Source organism: Camellia sinensis, chromosome 9 (genome assembly GCF_055761805.1).
Source record: "Camellia sinensis isolate YWXY chromosome 9, ASM5576180v1, whole genome shotgun sequence".
NCBI classification, from domain to species: domain Eukaryota; kingdom Viridiplantae; phylum Streptophyta; class Magnoliopsida; order Ericales; family Theaceae; genus Camellia; species Camellia sinensis.
The window spans coordinates 62,008,035-62,024,939 of NC_138969.1; the positions used below are offsets into that span (position 1 = coordinate 62,008,035).

The window sequence follows — 16,905 nt, forward strand, 5'->3', positions numbered from 1 at the left end:
CATTAATAATTAATGAATTAAAACTTATAAAATAAAAATATTAAATAAAATATAATTAATGCTCAACATTAATAATTAATGAATCAACATTCATTAACTTTTACATTATCCAAAATACAATAATAAAATAACAATAAATTGTTGTCAAACTTCATCAAATTTAAACCCATTAAATAAAATAAAAACATTTACAAACTCGCAAATTCCATCATAAATCACATCTAACTTTCAAATATTCCAATTTCATGCATATGTTTGATGAAAAATATATAATTTAATCTTCGATTTTCATTATTCCTTTGACAAAAAAAGTGTAAAAGAATAAAGTAATGAAAAGATAAACAAATGTGTATATATTATATCTCAATATAGTAAGAAAATGTGTTGAGTATATGAAAAATTTACCAATGAGCAAATGGATATAAAAGTACAATTATAGCATCAATATATAGTCTAAATGAAGATAGGATGATTGAAATCAACCGTTCAAATTTTTAAATAAGGAAAAAAAAAAAAAAAGGTTCAAGTACGGGCGGGTTCTTGCAGGTGTGGGTAAAACTTGCAACCTGTCCGCATTCCGCAATAATGCTATATTCCAAACTGCATCGCCTCGCATTTTGTTTGCAAAACTGGCTATTTATATATGGATCGATTCGGATTAAATGAGTTGCGTGGTTCAAATAACCCTATATCCAACCCTCCATCTAGCTACAAAAAGTGATGTTATTGCCGGTTGATTGCTAACAAATGATAGAAGACTTGTAATGCTAACATGTAATGCCTAAAATTGTACAATTGAATTATTGTCGGTTGATTGCTAACAAATGATAGAAGACTTGTAATGCCTAAAATTGTTCAATCGAACTATCATATGCAGGGACAGAATCTGAAATTTCTTTGCGGGGTCAAGACATGAATAAATTCTTTTATATGAATTGAGATAAATTATTATTTTTTTGAATTCAACAAATAAATTAAAATTTAATATTAAATTAGTAGGTAAAAAATAAAATAGCCATGTATTTAGTGAATTTAATAGATGAATAAAGGTAAAGTCATATATTAAATAATTATTTATATAAATCAACTCAATTATCTATCAAAGTGGAACTCGACATTCTTTCGTATCTCGAAAGTTTTCAATGATTGATTCCGTGATAAAATTTTCAACAATTTTTTTTTCAATATACACAAGCAAAGAGTTTGTAAGAAATTTATTTTTCATTTTATTGCGAAGTCTAATTTTAACAATTTACATGACTAAAATAATCGTTTCGTAATTCCTGTAGAAAAAAGAAGTATACTTTTAATTATATTTTATTATTTATTCTATGTTCAGTCAAATTTTTTTTTTTTGGGGTGAAAAGAAGAGATTTGGGCCATCTAATGAATATGTGGCCCCATGCTACTCAACAATAGCAAAAGTAGGGGCCATCTTTTTCTAAAATTTATATATTATTAATAATTTTTATTTTTTAAATTTTTTATTTTAGTGAGAGGGCAGTGATAGGTGTGCAAAAATGGTTTGAAATTCGTGGGCGGTCCAAAGCCCAATCGAGGCCCGAGGTGGGCCAGACCTGTTTCGGCCCGATTAAGCCCAGGCCTGAGCCCAGCCCAGTAATTTGGACATGGGCCTGAGCCTTCCATTTGAAGTTTGGCCCAGCCCATTAGCCCGACCTGTTAACCCAGCCCAAAAAAAATTTCAGGCCTTGCGGGCGGCCAACTAGGTCCGGCCCGGCCCGACTCGACCCAACCCATAGGGCCCTCTCTCTACCAAAAGTCAAATTTCAAAAAAATAAAAATAAAAAGTAACTTACAATGGTTAAATAATTAAAAAAATAATAAAAAATAAAAAAAAACTTGATCATGCACAAAAAACCAAAAACAAAACAAAACAATGAAAAACAATAAAGTTGCAAGTTGCAACTACTTGCAATGAAAAAGAAAAAAGAAAATATATATATATATATATAAACAAATTGTCAAAAGGTGACCTGCTGCCCAATGCCCCCGCCCTACCCTTGCGAGTGCTTGCCCTTCCTTTGCATCATGTGTCACATCACTCTGTATGCCACATGAAGTTAAGTTGCAAATTGAAATTAAAAACAAAAATGTCTGCACCTCTGCAGACTTAAAAAAATTAAAAAATTAAAAAAAAAATTAACGATCATATTGCCGTTTCATACAACGGTAATATTTATTTATTTATTTATTTATACATTTACTTCAACCTTTTAAGCTACTATAAATATCCAATCTTTTCCAAAATAAATTTCACAAATAATTTTCTTTTAAACTCTCTCAATCTCTCTTAAATTCTCAATCTCTCTCAATTCTCAATTAATTTTGAAGTGTCATCCCTAAGTGACAATTGTAATTGTGCAACAAGAAAATTTTATCAGAAGAAGTTAATTTTTGTATCGCATTCGCTAGTTGGTAACATTAATTAGTTTAATTAAATTTATCAGCTACTCATTTTTTTTAATTAATTATTTTTGAATATATATTAATTTTTACTCATTGTATTGACATATTATTTAAATTAATTGTTAATTTTTATATGTTGTTTTACTTACATTACTGTGGAGCATAATATTTCTAATGTTTATGTCGATCTTGATACATATACTACACAACATGAATATGTTGATTCTCCTTCTAATATCCCTCTTCTAACAGTTGGATCATCATTTAGGAGCAGAAGTAGTAGTGTTTGGGAACATTTTAAAAAAATATATATAAACAATCCTGATTTACATTTAAAGAAAAATATGAATATTGTGTACATTTACTTAGTACTGCATCTGCAGGGGGTATTAGTCATTTAAAAAGGCATGCTAACAAACATTTACAAAGTCAACAACCTGATATTCAAAGTCAAATGCAATTAGGGGTTTCATCAATTGGTAATTTGTAAACATTTTCATATGATCCTATACATACATAAAATTATATAGTTAATTATATTATTAAAAAAAACAACCTTTTACTAATAGTGAATGCCCTGATTTTACCAAAATGATTCACGAAAGTTTTGCACCGCAATATTAAAATTTTTCAAGAAATATTACTAGAAATAGGATTTTAAAGAAATTTGAGGATGTTAAAAGTGAATTATTTGACATTTTTAAAAATTTGAATGGAATAGTTTGTTTAACATCTGATCTGTGGTCAAATAATGGTTTTGAATATCAATGTATCACTTCATATTTTATTGATAATGATTGGAAATTAAATAATAGAATTATTTCATTTAATTAGTTGAACTTCCATACATTAGTCATTCGCTTGGTGTAGAAATAAGAAATGCATTATATGAATGGACTTTACAAAATAAAATATTTACGATTAATTTTGATAATGCAGTATATTATAATCAAATTGTACCCCATTTAAAATCAACTTTACAATTACTTGTTAATGGTGATTTTTTTCATGTTCGTTGTTGTGCCCATATTTTAAATTTGATTGTTAAAGAAGCTATGCATGTATACGAGACTTTTGTACTTGTAATAAAAAATGCAGTTGTTACTATTATGTCTTCTGCTAATTGAATTTCGGAATATAGAAAAATTTGTCAATGAAAAAATATGTCATTTAAAAAATTAATTTTAGATATAGATAGTAGGTAGAATTTGACATATAATATATTAAATATAGCTTGTAAACAAAGAAAAGCAGTAAATTTATTTTTTACAACAACATCAATAGGAGGAGTATTGACTCCAACAGAACTTAATTGGCGCTAAGTAGTCTTGTATAAAAAAAAATTTCAAAATTTTTGAAATTTCAACAAAATTATCTTCTTATATGTATATATATTCATACTTCACCATTTGTTTTACATATGCTAGCAAAAATAATTAAAATTTTCGTAAAATATATGGGTAATAAATATTATGTAACCATTATAACTTCAATAAAAGTAAAATTTGATAAACATTTTGATCATTTGCCTTATCTATAAGATTTGGCTATAATAATTAATCTTAGGTGTAAAGAAATTGGTTTACAAGAATTTTTAGAATGTCTTTTCGTTGATCAAACACAGTTTGCCTCTATTATACAAACATACAACAGATTATTTGAAGAATATAGGGCAGCTACATTTGTAAATATATCTACACACACTACACTAGCAGTCTCATCTCGAGGCGGGAGATAAAGTGTTTTTTCAGCAATAAAAAGTAAAAAAAATATCTTAACATACAAATGTAAGCAGATTTGAACTACAACGGTATTTGGAAAGCTCGTCAGTGGATGATTCTGATGATTTTGACATGTTGGAATGATGGAAACAAAATGAAACTATATGGCCGGTGGTTTCACAGATGACCCATGATATACTAACCGTTCTTATTTTTACAGTTGTTTCGAAAACAACTTTTAGTACAGGTGGATAGGTGCTGGGTGATTACTGGAGCAGGCATTCACCTCAAATGGTTAAGGTACTGATGATATCTAGAAATCATATGCATGCAGTTATAAGAAAGACAAAATTATAGTGAAAATGAGCGAATTCAAAATGATTTGGATGACATATCCTCGGACAATGCGACTGCAATGTTTGTCTCCTCCGATGATTGATCAACAGTTTATTTTTTACTATTTGATTTCATTTTTTTAAAAATTTTTTTATTATTAGATTATTGAGGTGGAGTATAATGCAAATGATTGGTAGGCTTGTAAGTGCCAACCTAGTTGAGATGTACTTGACCTATAGTGATGCAATTATTTTACTATCATTAATAATCTACACGTATTTTATTTAATAATATCAATTTTTATAATATTTTATTTGATTTTGAAATAAAAATTATTCATTCAATAAATGTTATATAAATAATTTAATATTGTAATATTGGAAGTTTCATTTTCATATATATAAAATTATTCATTTCGAAAGAAAAAATATAGCGACCCCGGTCTTTTCCCATTTGATTATTGTATCCGGACTTAGGTTCCGTAGATTCTGTCATTGTATAATTGTTGTTGTCGTCCTTTATTTTCTCATTTGGAGTTATAGATGTGTTGGGCAGGTTTGTTTCAGGTTGGTTGGGTTGGAAACCAAGTGTTGCTGTCCAGTTTTTTTTGGACCTTCGCTCGAGCGAGGAGTTGGTCACTTGAGCGAGCTGTTGTTTTTGGTCATTCGCTCGACCCAGGGTTGGTCGCTCGAGCGAGAGACTGCGTCTGGGCTCTAGACCTGAGAGTTATGTTTCTTGGCTCGAGCGAGCTTTCCTTCGCTCGAGCGAGAGAGATGTATGTTTTCGAGTTCTTCGCTCGAGCGAGAATTTCGTCGATCGAGCGAGCTTCTGGGTTGCAGACCTGAAGCATCGAGTTCGTGGCTCGAGCGAGATTTTCTTCGCTCGAGCGAGGTTTCTTGTGTCTGGTCGCTCGAGCGACCAAGTCTTCGCTCGAGCGATCCTGTCAGGTTTAAATACGCAGCAGCGGTTTTTAAAACGTTTTTTTTTTCACATTCTTTTGATCCTAAAACCCTAATTCCGAGTTCTCTCTCCCTCTACTCATCTTTTCTCTTAGGTTTCATCACCTTTTAGGGTGTTTCTACCCTAGTTGCTTTATTAAAAAGATAGAGTGAGTCGAGAGCTTCGTTTTAATCTGAGAGTTTGTAGTTTTGGAGCACTTGGGTTTTTGGGTCATCATCTCCGTCTTCTCCTTTTGTGTTCTTCGTTCGAGGTAGGGATTTCCTACTCTATTCTATAAGTTTTGTTCTAAGTTTTGGTATTTTGATATGTTGGGAGTACTTTGGTAATTTTGGGAAAAACCCTAGTTGTTTTAATAAATTAATTTGTATAATTAATTTAAGGAAATTGGGAAATTGGTTAAAGGCATGAAATTGAGGAATTCATTGATTAAATGGTGTAGTTGGAAAATTAAAATCACTCGCCTATTGAATTGTTGATATATTTATTTCCAGTCTAGAAATAACTGTTTTTGGGCTATCGGTGGAGGATAGTCGTGATTGTTGTAGACATTGCATGAGGATTAGGAATAACTGAAACTAATCACATTGGTTAAGTCTTTAATTTGACTATTGGATTAATACAGAAAATACGTGTATTGATTGAGCATTGCATTTGCATATTGTGTGGGAGGAGATAGGGGATGTACTCCACGGTTTAGGGGAAGATAGGGATGGACCTCTAAACCGGATTTTGTTTGGGAGGAGATAGGGGATGGACTCCATTAGCATCACTATTATGTATGCTTATTATATTGAAGTGTTTTTACATGTTATTGATACAGCACTACAATGTGTATCAAACGGGAAGTATGAAGTGTTTTGATATGAGCATGAGTCTCATTTGTTTTGTTGATATTGAAAGTAATGTGAATATGTTGTATAGTTCACTGTTGTAAGTTTAGCCAGGTTCTGAGCCATATTGATAATAATGAAAGTGAAACGTGTCATTGACATTAGTGTCATGAGACGGTAAAATGATATAATTGATTATCTTGGTTAACCATCTATTGAATGCTATTGCTTTATTCAATGCTTATATTTGGTTTAGTATTTTTCTACTGGGCTGTGGCTCACCCTTTATGGGAACATCATTTTCAGGTTCAGGTGATAAGCTACCTCCAAGGACTTAGCTTGGAAGGATTTGGCTTTTGGATTCTGAAGACTATCTTTAGTTATTTGTTTTTCTTTGATAAATAATCAAGCCTAGGGCATTATTCGTATTTGAGTTAAAACTCATATTTTGTGTCCAAGTGTTGGCTTGGAAAGATGTAAGCCCATAAGGCATTTGATTCAATATTACATGAAATGTTTTTATTTAGTAATACTCTGATGAATGGGATAATGAATTGTTTTATTTTAATATTGCATGTTAATGATATATATATAATGGGTTTATTTTGAGGGCGTGACAAAAAAATTACATAATTACATACTTTTTTTAGTTATAAGTTCATAATTAAAAAAATATAAGTCATACATAATTAAATTTAAATATCACCATGAAACATAACCAAATAAAACATCTCATTAATATTAACCAAAATACTTTAGTATAATTTTTATTTTATTTTTTATTCCTAATAAATAAATAAAAAAAGACCCGACGAGGCTTGGACTGTGGCCTAGGCCCAAGCCTTAGGCCCGGTTCTAGGCCTTATTATCACTAATTTTGGACTTGGGCCCCACTTTGGCCCATGGGCCGACTTGGTTCGGTTTGTTAAAAAGGAGAGAGCCCACGAAACCCGCTTAGACCGGCCCGAGTGTCCGGGCTCGAGCCATTAATACATCCCTAGGCTGTAGCCTCTATGGGTCTAGTCGTGGGTCCATCCCTGATCATATGCTTCTTTTACTTTTCTCCTCTTCTTCTTGTATTTTTTTTTAATGTATTATTATTATGTATTTATTTGTTTATTGTTATTATTATTATTTTTTGTGATGATAAGTAACCTGCAAACCATTTCTGTTTAATTAGCACAAAACTTAGGCATGGTTTGGGATGATTAAATAAGTGTATTTTTTAACTTTTTATGAAACATAGATTGAATATAGGTTGGGTTTGAAGTGATATGTTAGAGAGGTGATGTCACTTAAATAAGATGATGTGACTTAAATAAGATAGTACCTTTTTAACTTTTTGACTTTTTTAGATCATGCCAAACAAGGCTTTTACTCACAAGTTTCTTCTGTTTTGTCCCAATAATATATATACATTGTTGGAAAAAAAAATAAAATTAAAGCATCTCTACCCGAACATTCCAAAATTATTTGTATGTCAAATTATTTTATTTATTTTTTATTTTTTTAAGACTTAGGTGAAAAATTGACAAATGTAAATTTAATCTCTCTAAAAATAAATACTTTACTTGATATGTCAAATTTATTATTTCAGTATATTTTTACTTTAAGCTTGTCGTATTCATATCACCATTTTGTAGAAACATACTTTTGCTATAAAAAAATTAAAGTTTTAGATACTAAAATTTAAAGGTAAAATTATTTTTTAGAGATTAAATATTTTTGTTACGAAAAGTGTCGCTATTATATTTTTGGTAACAAAAATTAGACATTAGTGATAAATTATTATTCTTTTACGACCAAATTCTTTGTCTAAAAAAATAAATCATTTTGAGACCAAATTATTTGGACTCTAAAAGTCTATTTATTATTAACATTTTCAAAATTTTGTCGCTAAAAGTCCTGTTTTTGACTTTTCAAAACGATATTTTAGCGATTACCCTCACGATAATAGGAATTGATCCCTAAATATCTTTTACAACAAATTTTTATTTTTAGAGATCGAAATATTTAGTCTATTAAAAAAAAAGAAAAGAAAAGTAAAAGTAGTTAGAGCAACTCCACTGGAAAACCAAATGATAAGAATTGACAACCTGAAAAGCCTCCACCCGGAACTTCAAAATTTGAGTTGTCATTAGACATGGCATAACTTTGAGTTCACGCCTTTCTATTTTATTATTTTTATTGAGAATGTAGTCATGCCAAAATTAATAATACAAAAAGTAATAAAATAATAAATTTGGCATACGTGAAATTGCCATTCAAACTTTCAAAAAAATTTAACATATCAAATTTGAAGATCTAAACAATGGCAAAACAAGAATATTGAGAAAGCTTATACATCAAAGTGATTGTGCTATAATTATATGTATATATGACAACAATTAATAAATAATCAGTTATTGCTTTGTTATCATATTTTCTTTCCAACCAACTGATTGATATTCAACTACCTATCAAAATTATGGAGAAATGCAATGTGTGCATTGTGCTTTTCTCTTGTTTTTCAACTACCATTCCTCACTTCTTTGATCACCATCCATTCTCACTCTCTCTTGAGTATGCTGATTATAATTATTATTTAAAGCAACTCTAATGTCTGAACTTTCATAGGCTCTTTGAGCATTTAATTCTCATCCCCAACTGGGTTACTTTGAGAATCACTAACAAGTCTCTTTCTCTTATTCTCTTTCTGTTCAAATGGCTGACTCAGAACACTCTTCTTCTGATGAGACTTCTTTTGATTCTTCAGGTACATACACACCTATTTAATGCCTTTTAACCTCTTCTCTTCCTTTTCCTTTTGCATCAAGTCACTCACTTTCACTCAATCTTGTCTCTAAAGCTTACTTCTCTTCAAAACATTCCTTGGTTTTTATATTATGTATATATATATTACAAAGTGAAGGTTGGAGTTGGTGTAGATTGAACCCTGCTCACGCTGAAATTGCCTCAAGTAGTTACTAAAAGTTGGGAATTGCTGGGAACGGTTACCAACTCTATCTAACTATTTTAATGAATAATTATTGGATCTAACTGATTCACAGTGTGTGCAAAACTTCTAGTATATATATATATATGGATTTTGTCTCTTGAGTCCTTGCTTTATATGGCCATGCCAAATGGTGCTAGCACTTGTTTTTTTTTTTTTTAACTTCTTATTTTTTACTGAGAATGTTCTGTTTCACTCTCCTCATCTTGTGCCAAACTCGTTCTACTTTTGGGGGACTTGGAACTGCAACATAAAAGCACAAGGCATGCTGACTTGTTTTCTTTTCACCTTCTTTTATAACTCTAATATTAATTATTGGTTTTAGAGGAAACAATTTTGTATACCAATAGGTATCAAGTTGCACTACTCTTTCACCAATCACAAATATATATGTCCCAAGTGTTCCTTAAACACTCAACAATATGGCTGATATTCTACTGTTTTTCATCAATCATAAGAGTGAAAAGGTACCACATAGATATACCCTATCCACATACTCATTTTAGAGAGTAAGATTCTCACTCAATGCTTTGCTTCTTTATGCACTTGGCTGTTTGTTTCAGAGGAAAGTAGTAAAAAAACCGAGCATGAATTCTCCGAAGACGAGGAAACACTGATCATTAGGATGTACAATTTGGTTGGGGAGAGGTTAGCTCTTTTTTTTTCAATTTTTTTTCATGAACTCTTTCAAATCTTCAACAATAATCATGATTCAGGTGGTCTCTAATTGCTGGAAGAATCCCAGGAAGGACGGCAGAGGAAATCGAGAAGTACTGGAACTCCAGATACTCAACAAGTGAATGAAATTTCATGCAACTCACTACTCAGTTGTGTTAGTTTTCTAAGTGAAACCTAGTGATTTTTGGTGGAGAGAGAGAGACAGAGAGAGAAATATGATCTGGGTTTCATCAATGTCACTTGTCTCTTTATGTGTGATATGTTTTTAAGGTTTTTGAGGAGTTTAATTAATTGTTCTTTGTCGTGATATTCCTATGTGAAAGCATATATGTATATGCCTCACTTTCTTATATAAATTTTTCTGTCTGCTTTCTGTTTGTTTCCATTTTTGTTGTCTTTCTGAGCTTTTTACCAAACTCAAATGTATGTTGAAAACAAAATTTTTAAACTCTAGACACTCCCCACTTTTAAACTTATTTCACAAACACTTTGTTTGTTTTAAAAACATAACTTCAAGAATAAAGTTGGAACTTGTTAGAATATATTTTGAAAACATGACTTCAAGAGTTTGAATTGAATTTTTAAAACGACTTGATTTTCATAGCTCTTTCTTTTGGAGCAGCTTGAAAGTATCATTTCCTAATTTTTAGATAATCAATTTTTTTTTTTTCAACTTATTAAAACTATTTTTTTTAAAAAATACAAGAAGAAATCACACCAAACCGTCTAACACGTTCTTAAAATTTAGAAAATTATAAACAATTCATATATACTACAAACAATCCTTTAATATAAACAATCGAAACTTTGGCCTATGGAAAAACAATACAAGATTTTTATCTTCCCTTTTGCCCCTAAAAAATAATACAGAGTAATAATAATAATAAAAAAAATATTTTTTATATTTTGTGATTAAAATAAAGCTTTTAGGTTTTTGTCCCCCATGAACGAAAACAGAAGAAGTTTGTTTCTGGTGGTCTTTAAGCTGTTTATGTAGCTGTTTTCGTTTTCTTCTTACTATCTGTCTCTATGCATTTTTTTCCACAATACTTTAATACAAACGGGATTTTAGCCCAATTTAGGCTAAAATCCACAAAAAAAACACAAATTAGGTCAAAATAGCTAATAAGACGGTTAATGAGTCTAACGGTACTTTTTAGTCTAGAAATCATAGGGAATTATGTTCTTATAAATGATAAGGGTTGTGTGCAAATAGGTTAAACCATGAGGGGTGTTTGGGAAGAAGTTTTTTAATTTTTATTTTTTGAGTTAAAATAGTATTGAGAAGGGAATTTATGCCGAACAAATGGACCAAGCTTTTGTTTTGGACCGAACAACCCGATTTGCTCGTCTAAGATGTTGGATCATGCTGGGCGGTAAACGTGGATTGCGGTCAGAGCTAAGCACGCACCTTGGTGATGGGTCAGGCTAGGTTAGAATTAGGTCGTCAACATAGACCGCGCTAAATAGGGAATAAGCCACAAGTATGAACTAGGCTAGGCCAAGATGAGATCGCTGCCTAAGACCGAGTTAAAGCTCCCAACCAAGCTAACGCGAGAGCTACGCAGATGGCGAACAGTGAGGGTCTTAGCCGAGCTTGGCTGAGTTGGGGGACCAGTGTGGTTGTGAGGGGCATCGACTGGTCTAAGAGCAGAATGCCCTTGTGGGATTGATCGAGTCTCGAAGTTGGCCTAATTCAGCTTGGCGCAAGGTTGTCCTAAGCTATAGCACTTTGAGAATGACACAAGTGATTGTTCGGTTGGGGTGCTCCACGTGGTCCAATGGCATAAGGAGAGGAATCCACTCTAAGTGCGCGTTAATATCGTTTGGCGGTTTGACTAATATTGTTTGGCAATATTGACGTGTACATGTGTAAGAAAATGAGAGGACAGTACAGCTACGCATCCAATAAAGAGCGACAAAAATAGTGCGAGCACAATCTTAGACTGCAAGGCCAGCCTAGATAAAGGACGCAATTAGACTCTAAGAAGGATAAACAAACATTGGCTACACTCTCACTCTCTCTCCATTCCTTCTTCTTCTTCAGGTGATCGTCGAAGGGGTTTTTCGACAAACCACTCCCGAGGTAGCTCACTATTGTTTTGTTTGCAGTAAGCAAGACGCCATTCGAAGCAAGACAAGCTTGGTAGCAAAGTGTATGGACGACGATGAATATTTTTTTTCTCGTACAAACATTAAAAGATAAAATAAGTTAAAATAATTAATAAGATAAAATGTCACATTAAATTTATAATTATTTTATTTTTTTCTCTCATTAATATTACATCCATTGATAAAAAAATCTAACTCTCTTTTTAAATATAACTATTTTAATCAATTTAAAATAATCCACTACTAAAACAGCTTATTAAAATACACAACTACGCAAGGGAGCCAAATAAACAGACAGCATAAAAACACCGCCTCACATATTTCTGGTGGTCCATGAGCTGTTGACGTGAGTGTTTTTGTTTTCTTCTTCCTATTTATCTCTATGCACTACTTCTTTTTATTTTTTTATTTTTTTTTGAGGACTTTTCTACACCACTGTAATACAAACAAACAAATGAACAGACAGACTGACAGACACTGCATGAAAACACTGCCTAACAGCATATCCAGTGGATTAGTTAATGAACTTGTTTGGAAAAGGCTAAAAGTTGGTTTTTTTAAGTTAAAATTTACAAAAAATAAAAAAATAAAAAATAAAATAATTAATAAAATAAAATATCATATCAAATTCATAATTATTTTATTTATTTTTCTCACAAACATCACATTTAAGTATAAAAAAATCCAACCATCTCCCCAAACATAAATTTTTTTGCCTATTAAAATAATCAAAAATTAAAATAACCTACTAAAATAACCAACTTCACAAATAACACCAGTGAAGTCTAACAATATAATAAATAGAATGTTTTGCACAATGTTATAATAATGATGATAATAAATAATAATATATAAAATTAAAGATTATAATACACCAGTGAAGTCTAACAATATAATAAATAGAATGTTTTGCACAATGTTATAATAATGATGATAATAAATAATAATATATAAAATTAAAGATTATAATACATACTTCTTAAAAGATATGTATTATATGCACCTCATGACTATAAAAAAATGACATAATTTTATATTTTTTGAGTTATAATTTTTTTTAAAATTCATAACTAAATACAAAAAAATCATAACTAAATATTTTAAAATAATATCATAATTAAATAAAAAAATTAGTTATAACTAAAGAAGAAAATGACATGACTAAGAGTGCATATGGTGTGAGGGTATGTATAATAGAATTCTTCATAATAAAAATCAAGTGTTGAAAAATGTAACTGTGAGACTTTAGGAGTCACATTGTCATTGTACTAAAATTGTTTTTCCTCCACTCGTGAAAGTACAATCGAAGTGAAGTAATTTTAAGATAAAATCCATGTCGTTCACACAGGGCATACCTTGTACTAAGGCCACTAAGGCTTGTACCTTAGGTCCAAAATTTGGTAGTATATTTAAAATTTAAATATTGGGTCCAATTAAGTTCCATATTAACAGGTTTCAAAAACTTCTATTGGGTCCAATTAAAAAACAAAACATTTAGTCACAAATTTGGTTGGGTCCAATTAAAAAAAATAAATTAAAACATATACAAATATACTTGGCCCAAATAATTGAATAAATAAATTTGACTTAATTTTTCTCTCTCATAAACTATCGGATTTTAATGGATAAATAATTTTAAGCTATGTCTTTATCATATTTTAATTGAATAAAGTTTCCTTAATTTTTTTACCCTAATTTTGTTTCATTCAATTGTGTTTCATAATTTCTTTACTATAAGATATCAGATAGTGAGTGGATTGTGTGTTTTGTGTGAAAAATTAATTATATAGTCATGTTTCCTTTTTCATTTATGTTTGTTTTACACTGCTAGTGAAGCAAAATTATTATCCCACTCTTCACTTTAGCACAATGTGAAATCATTTATGTTTGCTTCACACTGCTACAACATTTCATTAATTAGATTTGTTGATTGATTAGTTTGTTTGTTGATTTCAACTATACACTTTTGGTAACCTTTTTTTTTGGCACTCTAGAATGAATATATTTAATATCTATTTTGGTATCAATCAGCCGTATAGTGGTACCAAATAGTGTGATTTTTTCTATTTATTTATGAATATAGGCCCCATTTGTTGGTTTTTGCCTTAGACCCCTAAAAACTCAGGACCAGTCCTGTACTCACAACATTCCTCATCTAGTGTTCACGACCACCAAAAAGTTTGAACCAAGTCACGAGCTAAAATTACTCAAAATATCAATATAAAATATAAAGAGTTCTCATAAAATCTTCCATCTCACACATCATCTTTTCTATCTTCTTCTCCACACAAAAAACCCTTCTCTCAATTTTTACACAACTCATATAAGTATATATTGATAGATGAAAGAATTAAAATTCTATTAATATATATATATATATATATATTAAACATGACATAAGTGCAATAATATTATCTAATAAAACTCTTGTAATGGAAATAATTAAAATTTTAATTTATGTTGTAATGGTCAAACAAATTAAATAGTCAGAATAATAATCCTATTTTTATTAAAAAAATTTAACAATCTCCCACTTTTAATAAAAATAATTTTTTTAATATTTTCACAAAATTTATGATATAGCCCCACATTTTAAAACTACAACTTGAAAACAATATAAACAAAATATATAATATGGGGCAACATATACTGTGTAATAGGTGTACGTATCTTCTGGATTTGAACCTTACTTAGTGTTAACAATTTTCCTTCGAAGAATCATATTGAACTAAATCTTAAACTAGATTCTTTGGACCGAAGGTTAACATGTCACGCACACAACACTAGTATTGGACAATAGTTCGCGGGTTAGTGTTTTTAATAGCCATGCATTCTGGTATTGATTTTCATGAAATTTTTTGAGACTAGCCCAAGTCCCACAATCGTAGTCTCATGACGGTTCCCATTTAGTAGAATCCTCTAAAGATACAATGACAGAATGTACCTTGCAAGAGATTGCTTGCCTTGGATTCATTCAAGGTAAACCCCTTCCTAACCAATCACTCATCATCATTGTTGCCTTAAGGATGGGTAGGAGAACCACTCTTGTGGTGTCTCTTACAATATGAAGTGTTGCAATCAAGGCACGCCATAAGGATTGTTTCTCCCCCACTAAACCTCCTGCACAGGGTTGCCAATCATAGAGGTTGAGTTACTTCTTTAGAGCTTTGCCCATCCCCATCAACAAGTAAATATGGATCTAGGCTCACTAGTCCCGAGTCAATAATTCCTCAAGTTTATTAAGAGGGAGAATTATACTGACGGTTCATATAATTTGGAGTTCATATCACTTTGATCCTTAACTTTTTAATTGTAACACATTTGATTCTAAATTTTAAATCTTGTTTCAAATAAGGACAATTGAAGATATCATTGTTTAATTTTAAGGGCAAAATCGTCAATTTGATGAAATATAAACTCATTTGGCAAAAATAAATGTTAAAAAAATATTTTTGAATTTTTAAAAATTATTTTTGATAACGTTCTTCTTCCCGGGTGAATGGGTCGGACTGGTCCAGGCTCTTCAGGTTCCGGTTCGGGGTGATGATTCCGTCAAATGACCTGCATGCAAGCCCAAAAGGGAACGGGGCAGTCCCCCAGTGAACCCTCCGGCGTGAGAATTAGTAGAGGAAGAAGTAGGGAATATGGAGAGAGGGATCAAGAGAGAGATAACTTAACCTTATTCTTGTCTTTCTATCCTTGCTTATATCCTTTGGTTATCATTTCCCTGTCTCTTGTGACGTGCTTCCTTTCGCCGAAAGCCTGTGCCGTAGCTTACCTTGTTCAGGGTGATGGGGCTCTGTTCCAACGGGGGGGTGTTGTCATAATAAATGCTGTGATGGGATGCATTAATGGTGATGTGTTGTGATAATAACTCTGCAGATCTTTGTCTGTTGATGTGGCCCGTGTCCCACCTGCTATGTGCCCAAATGCCATTGGCCCTCCATATCTAGATGGCCTCCAGCTGTCCTGGGCTTTGCCAACCGGGTTATGCCATTGGTCCCAAGCGATGGGTTTGGGGTGGTTTACTGTGGGCCGTATGCCTTGTGGGCCTATCCGTGTCAGTAGTCCCCCATTTCCGAGTGCAGCTTTAGCCCAACGAAGGGAATAGTAATAAGGAAGAGAAGTGTGAACCGAGTGGAGAGGCCGACTGGAAGTCGTGCCGACCGCAAGGGTGACTGAGCGGGAGAAGCTGACCGTGAGGCATGCCGACCGCGAGGGTGGCCGGGCTGGAGGGGTCGACCGTGAGGCGTGTCGACCACGAGGGTGGCCGAGCGGGAGGGGTCGACCGTGAGGCGTGCCAACCGCGAGGGTGGCCGAGCGGGAGGGGTCGACCGTGAGGCGTGCCGACCGCGAGGGTGGCCGAGTGGGAGGGGGCGACCGTGAGGCGTGCCGACCGCGACGGCGCGGGGCTCAAAAATGTGATGATGTGAAATGGAAGGGCGACCGTGAGGCGTGCCGACCGCGACGGCGCGGGGCTCAAAAATGTGATGATGTGAAATGGAAAGGACAGGGTAAGGGGAGAGGACAGTGCATCGTGGCCATACACGTGGCGATATCGTGGGGGGAATGAAATGTTGGTGCGGAAATGAAACGATAGGTCACGAGGGGGGTTTTGAAAAGGTGGTTTTGGCGGTTGATTTGAAAGGTTTTGAAACGGGCGAAAATTAATGTGGATCCATGGGATACGGGTAAAACCGTGGGTTTTTGGTATAATGCGTTTCACCTACCTTTTTACAAAAACTCAAAATATCCAAGTGTTAATTCCTTCACTGCGTACGACATATCTGTGTAGCATCCTCTCAACTTCCTTGCGTCTGCGTCAGAAGTGTTTTGTAAGCAAACC

The 16,905-nt window shown here is 32.6% G+C and overlaps 1 protein-coding gene across 1 annotated transcript; it reads left to right on the plus strand.

The window, feature by feature from the left end:
- Positions 1-8,804: 8,804 nt before the first annotated feature.
- LOC114321352 (transcription factor CPC) lies at positions 8,805-10,332 on the plus strand. Its single transcript, XM_028268512.2, has 3 exons — positions 8,805-9,029; positions 9,833-9,917; positions 9,986-10,332. Exons 1-3 carry the CDS (start codon positions 8,978-8,980, stop codon positions 10,071-10,073), a joined length of 225 nt encoding a protein of 74 aa, XP_028124313.1. The 5' UTR covers positions 8,805-8,977; the 3' UTR covers positions 10,074-10,332.
- The last annotated feature ends 6,573 nt before the right edge of the window (positions 10,333-16,905 follow it).

Coding starts and splice junctions, on each gene's coding strand:
- LOC114321352 (XM_028268512.2), top strand. CDS start 8,978: ATGGCTGACTCAGAACACTCTTCTTCTGATGAGACTTCTTTTGATTCT. Junction 9,030..9,832: donor GACTTCTTTTGATTCTTCAG/GTACATACACAC, acceptor TGTTTGTTTCAG/AGGAAAGTAGTAAAAAAACC. Junction 9,918..9,985: donor TACAATTTGGTTGGGGAGAG/GTTAGCTCTTTT, acceptor ATCATGATTCAG/GTGGTCTCTAATTGCTGGAA.